This window comes from Vigna radiata, unplaced genomic scaffold, assembly GCF_000741045.1.
Source record: "Vigna radiata var. radiata cultivar VC1973A unplaced genomic scaffold, Vradiata_ver6 scaffold_7, whole genome shotgun sequence".
Classification (NCBI taxonomy): Eukaryota; Viridiplantae; Streptophyta; class Magnoliopsida; order Fabales; family Fabaceae; genus Vigna; species Vigna radiata.
The window spans coordinates 1100660-1111394 of NW_014543262.1; the positions used below are offsets into that span (position 1 = coordinate 1100660).

At 33.7% G+C, this 10735-nt stretch overlaps 2 protein-coding genes across 4 annotated transcripts; one reads left to right on the forward strand and one right to left on the reverse strand.

Annotated features, from left to right (window-relative positions):
- Positions 1 to 1272: 1272 nt before the first annotated feature.
- On the reverse strand, positions 1273 to 4724 carry LOC106753801 (14 kDa zinc-binding protein). Its single transcript, XM_014635658.2, has 5 exons — positions 4606 to 4724; positions 3987 to 4044; positions 2942 to 3031; positions 1912 to 2029; positions 1273 to 1594 (listed from the first exon to the last, which is right to left on the reverse strand). The coding sequence occupies exons 1-5, from the start codon at positions 4704 to 4706 to the stop codon at positions 1527 to 1529; spliced, it is 435 nt and encodes a 144-aa protein (XP_014491144.2). The 5' UTR covers positions 4707 to 4724; the 3' UTR covers positions 1273 to 1526.
- Positions 4725 to 5539: 815 nt separating this feature from the next.
- LOC106753906 (UBP1-associated protein 2A) lies at positions 5540 to 10524 on the forward strand. Of its 3 annotated transcripts, none has more exons than XM_022777699.1 (2): positions 5540 to 7028; positions 10434 to 10524. In XM_022777699.1, the coding sequence occupies exon 1, from the start codon at positions 5634 to 5636 to the stop codon at positions 7026 to 7028; it is 1395 nt and encodes a 464-aa protein (XP_022633420.1). In that variant the 5' UTR covers positions 5540 to 5633; the 3' UTR covers positions 10434 to 10524. The 3 variants fall into 3 exon arrangements, with proteins under 3 accessions (XP_022633420.1, XP_022633421.1, XP_014491274.1); XM_022777700.1 differs by lacking the exon at positions 10434 to 10524 and adding an exon at positions 7543 to 7887; XM_014635788.2 differs by lacking the exon at positions 10434 to 10524 and adding an exon at positions 9817 to 10167 and having other exon boundaries at positions 5541 to 7028.
- Positions 10525 to 10735: the final 211 nt, after the last annotated feature.

The window sequence follows — 10735 nt, forward strand, 5'->3', positions numbered from 1 at the left end:
AGTCTATTTGAACAAAATTTCTTATTTGTTGGATCACCCATCAATATTTAGTTTCACATTTAAAATATATATGTCTCGATGTAAAAAAATGTGTTAAAAATTTAAACATAGTATAAAATTAAATTAGCCTTAAAACTAATTTTTAACAATTTTATCTATAATTAGTGTCATGTTACATATAGAAACACGGGACAAGAAAAAAAAAACAGAATAGAACACAATTTATTTATATAGAATGATAATTCATGAATCTCTGACTAAATCAAATGGATACTAAATTTTGGCTCTTGCATAATCTCCTCCAACCCAATTCCTAGATCATTCTCTCTTTGCTCTGTCCTTCCCACGTGCCAACCTGATTTATCTCGGCTATTATCTGAAGAGGAAGCAGCAATAGTAGAAACTTGGCTTCTGTTCTTGGTACGAACAAACAAAGAGAGAAGAAGTACAATAGAAGCCATGGCATGGAGAATGAAACCCTAGTTTTAGTTTCATTTATCATATCCTCTGAAAACATACGTTTATAAGTAGAGAGATGTTGTTGATGACTCACCAAAAATTGATGCAAACTTTGACTTTTTATCAAACAAAATTGCATCGGAAATGGAGCTACAAAGTTGGTTAGGAGTTGATGTTTCATGGATGCTCTTTTCAACACCTGTTTTTTTGGACTAATTATGAGTGGCATAAGCTCACCAGGAAAAGAAGATCACCACCACCCTTTCAACCATGAATTCTTATAATTTATGTCATATTTTGTATTTTTTCAGTTCTTTTTATTTAATTTGATTCCAATTTTAATTAAAAGAAGTTATATAGAGAAGATAAGGAGGAAAAAATACTTTAAAACTAGAAAAAATATAAAATTTTACATTTTTACTCTTTCTTTTCATATGAAATTTGAAATTCTGTATTTTTTAGACAATCAAATTACTTTTATAGATATGGAAATTTTCAATTTATTTTAAAATACTCTCTATTCAAGTACGTTTTTATGGTAAAAAATTTTAAATTTTCTGTTAAAATGAATTATCTTCTGGAAATTCATCTAATAACACTATAATAATCTCATGAATTTTATTTTTAGATCAAATTGTGTCTATTGAGGAAACAAAAAGGATTACGTGGTTTAGTGTCTCGATTTTTTCTAATAAAACTTCCAAACTAAATTGGGATTTATAATTAATAATTTCAAGTTTGTATCAGATTGAACAACTTCCATAAACTCAAATTCACTACCACATGTAGAAAAAAAAATTGTGCACAACAGTATCTGACCATTGACAAACAAGATGTTGCTTATGTTGGTGCATAAATTATAATAAAGCATAACATCATCAACAATAAAAAACCATAAACATCTTTGCCATATAATTTTAGCATAAACATCACTAATATAGTTCATCTAACTCATAACACGGTTTCTTGGTGCAACAAGACTCTTAAGTCATTTAAAACCAGTACTTCAGGTTTGAGCAGAGGCATAATATGATATACATGGCTCATACTATAAATGTTTTCGTATTCTAGAATGGGGGCCAGCCCATCTGTCGTCCCCCAATGAGGTGCAGATGAATGTGAAAAACTGTTTGACCTGCCAAAACCAATCTACAATTAATATTTATATCGATATAAGATTTGTTTCATATTTTTACATGCAATGAGTTTATAAGTTTGAGTTTTTAGAAAATCAATATATATATATATATATATATATATATATATATATCCTTATTAACGTTGTTTTGAGTCATGTAAAAACTATGTCAAAATTATGTCAAATGTCTTTTGAATTAGACACTTCCCATAAACATTTCATACGAGTGGCATACGTGCGTCGATGTATGGTACGATAGGTGTTGGACACAAGGACACACCATGTTCCTGCAATGACATGAAAAGAACACTTACCCCCATCTAGCCCATCATTAATTACGATTCTAAAGCCATCATCAAGACCCTCTTGCTTTGCAACCAGCTTAGCGGTGTGCAGAAGGCGACCAAGAATCTCACAGTGCCTCTCCTCAGCCTAGGAACAACACCACAGATAGTTTGAACATGATCATCTAAGGCATAGAAAGGTTCTACATTCAATTTCATTTGCCAATTTAAATAAATAAATAAAAGTTTCTTAAAAATAATTTTGACTAATGACTATCATCACCGTTGAGTTACGAGATATTACTAATTATTGAAATTATTACATTACAGATGAAACTACATGTTCTTCTCTACTTCCTGCCTGCGCATTTGGGGTGATCTAGGAAATACTTGCTACATGAGACAAGATGTATCTCTATATGGAATGAAAAGTTATATAGACTTCGAAAACCATACATATGTATCTCTAGATAGAATCCTTGTAAAAGCCTGACTTCAAATACAAGTCAAACCATATTTTATGGCAAACTAAATCACAGTGCCTTAGTAAGGCACTAAACTATGTACTAATGAGGATCTGGTAGACAGGAGGCACAATCAAAGATTTAGTATTAACATAAATAATTTAACAAAATAATACTAAAACAATAGTTTGGGTAAAAAATCATACATCCCATTTTATCAAAAATAGTAAATGATATCGGTGTTAAGTTAAGTGGGCACGTTAGGATAAACTTTGAAGGATTCAAAGAAAGAAAATGTTGCCGAGTCACAGAGTACTCAAGTAACTTCAAAGCAATAATACAAGATAAGTATACAAGTTGCACTGTATTTTACACCAAGAAATATAAACCTTCCATGCTATTAGTATGCTGATACTGAAGAAGAACTATCTGAAATGTGAATTTTATAATATGTCATTTTCATAAATATAAACATATTTGTGAGTATATACAAAAATAATGTATTGAGCATATTTAGTACACGTATATATATAGATGATTTAAAATGAACATCTGAGATAACATAATCAGGACAAGAAAAAGTTAGTAACAAATACCTTTGATAGACCAGTTAACCCATCCCTAACTTTAGGGATGATTAGAATATGGGTAGGAGCTTGTGGAGCTATATCCCTAAAGGCCAGAACCTGTCAAAAAGACAATAAAAGTTGGCAGAATTATCAATTTCTATATTGTGATTCTAAATCAAATAAAATAACTTGACTACAAAATCAGCTAATGTTGAAAACTAAGCTAGCCAAAAAATACCTCTAAGTAGGTTCAAATCCCCCTGTTACCAAAAACCATATTAACTACTAACATTTGTCTATCCAAAAACCAGACTTCTAAGAAATTTGTTAACATTTTAACAAGAGATGCAATTAGAAAAACTGCCTCAAGTCTACTTTTGCAACTTAGCAATACTTGTTTTACTTTAAACCATCTCAAACTATATCATAATATACTCAAAAATTCCAAAGCAAAATACGGCCATACTCCTTTGTCTACAATTGATAAGCCGGAAATTAAGTGCTCATACAAATTGATTCATAACCTTTTTCAACTTTAAACTTGAGACCTATGCAAGAATCCACAGTCCAGAAAGAAAACTAAACTAGTTCCCTTTTAAGTCGTTCAATTCAAACAAAGAATCCCAATGTTCGGTTTCTCTTAATATGGAACACAGGTTAAACCATTATACTTGTTTATCTGATCAACAAGAAGTATAAACTCTGGAGAATAAACAAGATTCATAAACAATGAGATTCGAAGTTTCATTGAAATTAGGAAAACAAAAGAAAGCAAAACTTCGTAAGACAACATACGAGTATAAGTGTGCTTTTGTATAGCAAACTATTTTTTTCTTTAGATATCAAACTTCTCAAGTTATCATACTTGTAGGTGTGGCATTTGAAACATTATTTTGTATAATATATATATATATATATATATATATATATATATATATATATATATATATATATATATATATATATATATATATATATCCTCAATCTATAATTGCATCCCTAAACATTCGGAAAAGAGAGAAAGACAATAAGAAAAGGGAAGTAAGGGGTTCTATCGAGAATCAGAAAATACCTTATCATCCTCATATACCACAGTAGAAGGTATTTCCTTGTTAATGATCTGGTCAAATCTATTAATCACATAATACAAGAGAAAGGATGTGAATACATGGAACCGTAAATAAATAAATATAAAATCACATAAGAAAAACACCGTATCATATCCTGCTCCTGCCTCAATAATTAAAAAGATAGGACGATTAAGAATGCAGGAAACGCCAGCACGTCCCACAGAATACATGGAATTTTATCAAATGCTCACACTCAGAGTCATTAAGAGATTATATAAAATAGCTAACTTTAACATTCAAACGAGCATATGTCTTCATACAATCATCTGTAAATGAAGCCTACGAACAACGTTGTAGTTTTGATGGTCGTATGATTTCATATTTCATTACGCTAAAAACAAGCTAACATTTATTTACAACCTTTAAAACCTAATTAGATAATATATATATACACACACACGCGCTTTTCAGGGTTGTAGCATAATTACTGAGAAAATCAGAACATATAATAAGCCAGCCACAAGGGGGTTTTGCAATTGCAGAAAAAGAAGATTGGAGGATGAAAATGTACAAAGGAGAAAGAGGGAAAAAGTGGAGAAAAGGGTAAAACGGAGAACTCACATAGTGGGAGCGTCAGAGGGGGTGCTTACAAGAGTAGCTTCTATCTTTGAGGCCATGGAAATGGAAAGCACAAAATGAGGATATGAAGAAAATTTTAACATAAAATGATAACTCTCTTTCCTAATTAAATATATATACATATATCGAGTCGTATTTATCTTTATATACTCTTTTAATAAAATTTTATATTTTTTTAATAAATTTTTAACTGAGTTTATTAGCGTAAAATCTTAAAATTTATTATGTGATATTTTTTAATAAAATTTATTAAAATTATTTTTAAAATAATATAAAAATTTAAAATAAAAGAAACATGAGATGAATTTATCTCCTGCTGAATTGATAAATGGATAAAAGTTTAAAAATTAATATAATAAAATAAAATATATTGATAAAAAGTAAAATTGGTAAAGAAGGATATATATTAAAATAGTATTTTTACGTTTATAATAGTAAATTAAAAAATATTTTTAAAAACTTAAAAGATAAAATAATAAAATAAAATATATTAATAAATAAAATTGTTAAAAAATTATGTAAATCAAACGTGTGGTTAGAAAAGTGAATCTTTCTGCATATATTTATGCAGTTATAGATATATAAATTGCAATATTATCTATTTTATCACATGATAACGTTATTTTATTTTAATAAAGTTAAATTTACATATATATATATATATTATGAATGTTTATAGAAAATGTAATTCAAAGTATTTTTGATATATTTTGAATGATATGGTATAAAAAATATAAAATATTATTTTCTATGTGGAGGAAAGAATTATGGAAATAGAAAACCAAAGTTTTGAAAAGAGGAGGAAAGCTGAGTCCATACCATCCCCTCAAATTTTCTTATCGGGGAAAGCAAAATAGAAAAAGAATTGTGGCGGCTAAAAAAAGATATAGAAAATATAAATAAATAAATATATACAAGAGTATCATGTCATAGTGAATGCGATTGATTCCAAAATCCTCATCAGAAAAAACCCTAGTGCCACCCTCTGCACTACACTTGAGAAATCGCCTATGGGGAAGAAGCGAAAGGTAGCACCCAAATCTTCTCAATCTGCTGAACCTCCGCTCAAACATCACCAACCTGAACCCCAAATTGCGCCACCCGAGTACGAGGAAGTCGAAGAGGAAGAAGAGGAGGAAGAAGAAGTAGAGGAAGTAGAAGAAGAGGAGGAGGAGGAGGAGGAGGAAGAAGAAGAAGACGATGAAGAGCAACAACAGCAGCAAGACGAGGATGACGACCCGATCGAAAAGCTTCTGGAGCCTTTAAGCAAGGACCAGATCTTAAACCTTCTATGCGAGGCGGCGGCAAATCACCGCGACGTGGCGGACCGGATCCGTAAGGCGGCTGACGAGGATCCCGTGCACAGGAAGATCTTTGTGCACGGGTTGGGGTGGGACACAACCGCGGGTACCCTAATCAGTGCGTTCCGGCAGTACGGAGAGATCGAGGACTGCAAGGCCGTCACGGACAAGGTTTCTGGCAAGTCGAAAGGTTACGGCTTCATCCTCTTCAAGACGCGGCGCGGCGCGCGCAACGCGCTAAAGCAGCCGCAGAAGAAGATCGGCAATCGCATGACGGCGTGCCAGCTGGCGTCCATCGGCCCCGTCAGTGGCAGCCAGAGCCAGCCGCAGGCAATGCCTTCCTCAGCGCCGATGCTGTCATCGTCGGCTTCGGAGTACACGCAGAGGAAGATCTACGTGAGCAACGTCGGTGCGGAACTCGATCCGCAGAAGCTTCTCGTGTTCTTTTCACGGTTCGGGGAAATTGAGGAGGGGCCTTTGGGGCTGGATAAGCTAACAGGAAAACCGAAGGGGTTTTGTTTGTTTGTTTACAGGAGTCCGGAGAGTGCGAAGAGAGCCTTGGAAGAGCCTCATAAGGACTTTGAGGGGCATATTTTGCATTGCCAGAAGGCGATTGATGGGCCCAAGCCTGGGAAGTTGCAGCAGCAGCAACACGGGAACGTGAATGCTCAGGTCCAGCGGACTCAGTTTCAGAGGAATGATACTGCCAATGCAGGTGGCGCGTATGTTGGTAGTGCTGCAGCAGCGCAGCCGGGACACTTGATGGCTCCCGCTGGGCCAGGGATTGGGTTTAACCAAGCGGCGTTGAATCCGGCGTTGGGGCAGGCGTTGACGGCCCTCCTGGCATCGCAAGGGACGTTGGGGTTGAATTTGTTGGGGAGTATTGGAACGAGTGCTGCGGTGAACCCTGGTGTGCCTGCTGCAGGGGCTGGAGTACAGAGTGGCTACAGTGCTCAGTCAAATATTAGTCCGGGTGTTATTGGTGGATATGGGGCCCAGGTGGGGTTGCAGGCTGCATATCCGAATCCGAATCAGCAGATAGGGCAGAGTGGTTCTGGAAGAGGGCAATATGGTGGTGGTGGTGCGCCTTACATGGGGCATTAGGTATGGTTTTGGTTTTTGTGATTGATTTGTGTCTTTGATATTTGATTTGTTTTCCTGCTTGGCATTAGTTTTATCAGTTGGTACCATAATGGAATTGTCACTGGGAATGTGGGATAGATTTTGGAGAAATTGAAAGCACTGTAGTGGTTTTTCCTTTTTTGGTATCGTTTACGGTGTTTTGGCAGAGAATAAAGTAGGTGGGTGAAGAAGAAAAGAAGGGAAATAGATGAGGAATAGGGTAGAAAAATAGGTTGTTTGATTTAAGTAAGAGGGTAGAAATATTTACATTTACGATTTTTTTTTTTTACATTTTATTTAATGTACATTCCTTGTAATCGGTAATGATATATGTCATAATCGATTATATGGGATCCAAGGAGTCTAAAGCATCGCACACATAGCCTGTGTAGTCACCACCAAACAGGGCATTAACGCATACATTGTCAAATTTTCTAGTGTGGCAAATAGGATTTATTGATTGCATAGCACGAACTCAAATTGCTTATTCTTTCAGGTGACAATAGTAGCCTCTTGTGATCTAGAGTTTATATGCTGGAGCACGATCTTATAGTGTTCACTCTCATTTATTGATTGGATTATGGCTGTTTCTATCTGTCACTGGATATGGAGGATGAAACAATGAATTTAGACAATGTAGACGGATATCTTAGGAGTTTGATTGAGGAGTGTAGTTATGGAAATCTTTTTGGAAAGCAATGTAGATAAAAAAGGTGCATTAGGAGTTGAAAGTACCTAACCGAGAATAAAGAACGATGATGAACTAGTGATAGGTCGTAGTTGGACAAATAGATGATTTCTATAGTTTTTAATTCATAGTCATTGATGTTTATTCCTTGCTTTTTCTTTTGGATTCTCTTTTTCTCGTTCACAATTCCTTTGTTCTTGACCTTTTCGCATCTTTTGTTGAGTGTACTCCTTTGTAGAGCTTGTTATAATCATGTTAATAATAAAGTTCCCATATTCAATAGGGAGATTACATCCTTTCTCTTTTTGACCTCTTGTCCTCAAATATAACTTATGTAAATGATTGTGTTTTCTATTCTTTTTTCTGTTGGATTAAGAATGACCACTTAATGGTCGGGCAGCTCTTATTGATTAATATAGAGACATGGTGTGTTCTACAGCACATTGTGTAATACTTTATATCCACGGTGTATATGTAGGAGCTTAAAATGTAATTTTTGTGTGTTTAGTAATATAATTTTTTGTCAGTGTTTTGATTAAAGTATATATCTTTATTACCTTGGATCAACTATGGAATAGACATACAATAATATATAGATAATCGAAGAAATGTGACTTCCTTATAGATTGATTAAGAATTTTTAATTTTTAATTATAGCAACAAAAAGCGGCTGATAAATTCTTTGGTATGTTATGAATATTTGCTCTACAAAGGAAAATAGAATTGTTAATTTTATGTATATATTGTCATAAACTGATTCATGTTGTTGTCCCTTGGATGTGGAATAGTAGGGTCCTACATGAGAAGCTTGTGTCTAACTCTCTTTGAATTGTGTTCATCAATTTCTTGAGAACAGAGGGGATTTTGGTCTCTTATTTATTACCTGAAATTCTGGTTGGAAGTGAAACAACAAATTTTCAAGGTTATTGCATATATGTCCTATTTGTTTAAGCAAGCTAATAGAAGTTAATTCTGTGATATATCTTTTTGTATATATTTTTTTTCCCAGAAGCTAGAAGCAACTTTTTTAGTCCACCTCAAAAAACTTACATATGTATTGTAATTTTCTGATACATCTTTTATGTCTTTCTTCCATACGCTATTTATTTTCTCTTCTGGATAAAAACTCTGAAGCAACTTTAGAGCCCGGAATATAATTTTTTTAACGCATCAGTTTTAAAATTATTTTTCCTTGTAAAAGCAAATGGACCCTTAAAGACATGCTTTTGGGAGTCTAATATATAATCTGTTAAAACTTTAAATGTTCCTCGGAGTTTCTGGTGGATTCTGTAGAACAGCATAAGCTTTACTGTTCATATTATTTTTTTCCTGCTTATCTCTCGTTTGCATTGACGTCAGTGATGTCTATTATATTCATCAGCGCATGCCTATTGAGGATAGGGTCATATTTTACTAATTTGTTAAATGCATTGTATTTAAAATTGAGATTTTCCCCAGGAAGGGGGCACAATTGTGAATACAATGCGAACTAGTGCATCCTACCTAAATAAAAAATTGTTTTAAGCTTAAACTATTTAGTTGAGAGTGGGCGATGGGCTCATTCATGTTAGGTGCTTCATCTAGGCCTTGGGTTGGAGTAGATAGCCACCCTGCTTAAATGTTAGTGTCATGCATTGGTGTTCAATATGTGGACTGTTACTGATTCCAGTTTCATGTTTCCCCAGACATCCCATGCTGTCTGACCAGATAAGATAACAATATCTGGATTAGGTCTGACGGCAGCAAGAGATTCCTATTCTTTTTGAATGCGTTTTCCATGTCTATGTAAAAAAAATGGTCTTGGTTTTCTCTCACCGTTTCATATTTTTTTCTGTTCTATATTTCCTTGGTAAGTGATTTTCTTTATATTTGCAACACAGTTTTTTGTTTTTTTTTTTGTTTTTTGATTTTTTTTTTAAACTTTTACAACTGTGATATTCTCATTACCTTGAGATGTCGAAATTTTGATCTTGGAATTTGATTTTCAATAGTTCCCAGCCAATTTTGCTAAAGCGTGGTTTTTGGACCCTTCCATTTTTTCCACTTAAATTGTTTTTCATGCTTTTTTATTCATTTTTGCAGATTCCTCATAAGTGCATCAGTATTTTATTACTGGCCTGGTGATTCTTCTGAAGTTTAAGGAGCTGATGCAATTGGCGTGTTTATAATGAAATGTTACTTACTAGAATTACCAGAACATTTAAAATATCAAATGGAGTTATGTTTTAGCCACGACTTTTTCTTGTTTTCTTCCGTTTCAAAATATTGTAGTATTTTGACTTGTTTAACTTTAAAAAAACCCTATGGAACTGTTTTTGTATTGCGACTTAACGTTTTATCTGAATTATGGAGGAGCTTGGGATGCTGAACAAACTATATTTTGAAATTTATGTTTGTATTGACCGTTGCGCTTCAACTCGGTATTCACAAGTAGCTTCAAGTGTTTTATATCATTAACTGATACTGTTCCCCTTTGTTTTTATTATTTTATTTGTTTCTTACTTTACCTTTTCATTCTTCTTTAACCTGTGATCATCAAAATGAAATGTCATTGTATGTAAAGTGCTTTAGGATATCGATATCATCATCCCCTTGAGACGATAGGTTAAAGCCAACATATCAAGTCATTTCTTTTTTCATTGTTTTTATTTTACTTCTGTTAACAGTGTGTGCACCTAATCTTTGCAGTTATTTTGCAGGTTTGATGGCCATGCTTTAAATATTCACCAATAATGTAATTTGATTAGGTTAAAAATAACAAAATATACACGATTTTACATTTTTGAGGAATGTTTGTATTTTGTTTGGTTCTTTATTCTTTTCTACCTCTTTACAACTGGAAAACACACAGGGGCCCTCCGTTTTCTCATTTAACTTGAAAATACCAATCTTGCTTTATCATTGCCAAGCTTGTTTAAAATTGTTCTTTGAAGTTGTCAATGCTGTGGATTTTTTTCTTGATCACTTTGGGGTTTTTCTCTTCTCCCAGTGATATGTCTGG

Bases quoted from the DNA above. Each gene is read 5' to 3' on its own strand.
- LOC106753906 (XM_022777699.1), top strand. From the start codon at position 5,634: ATGGGGAAGAAGCGAAAGGTAGCACCCAAATCTTCTCAATCTGCTGAA.
- LOC106753801 (XM_014635658.2), bottom strand. From the start codon at position 4,706: ATGTTAAAATTTTCTTCATATCCTCATTTTGTGCTTTCCATTTCCATG. The intron at 2,030-2,941 runs GTATTTGTTACT...TGTTGTTCCTAG, and splicing joins GGTTAACTGGTCTATCAAAG to GCTGAGGAGAGGCACTGTGA. The intron at 1,595-1,911 runs GTAAGTGTTCTT...TGGTTTTGGCAG, and splicing joins TAATGATGGGCTAGATGGGG to GTCAAACAGTTTTTCACATT.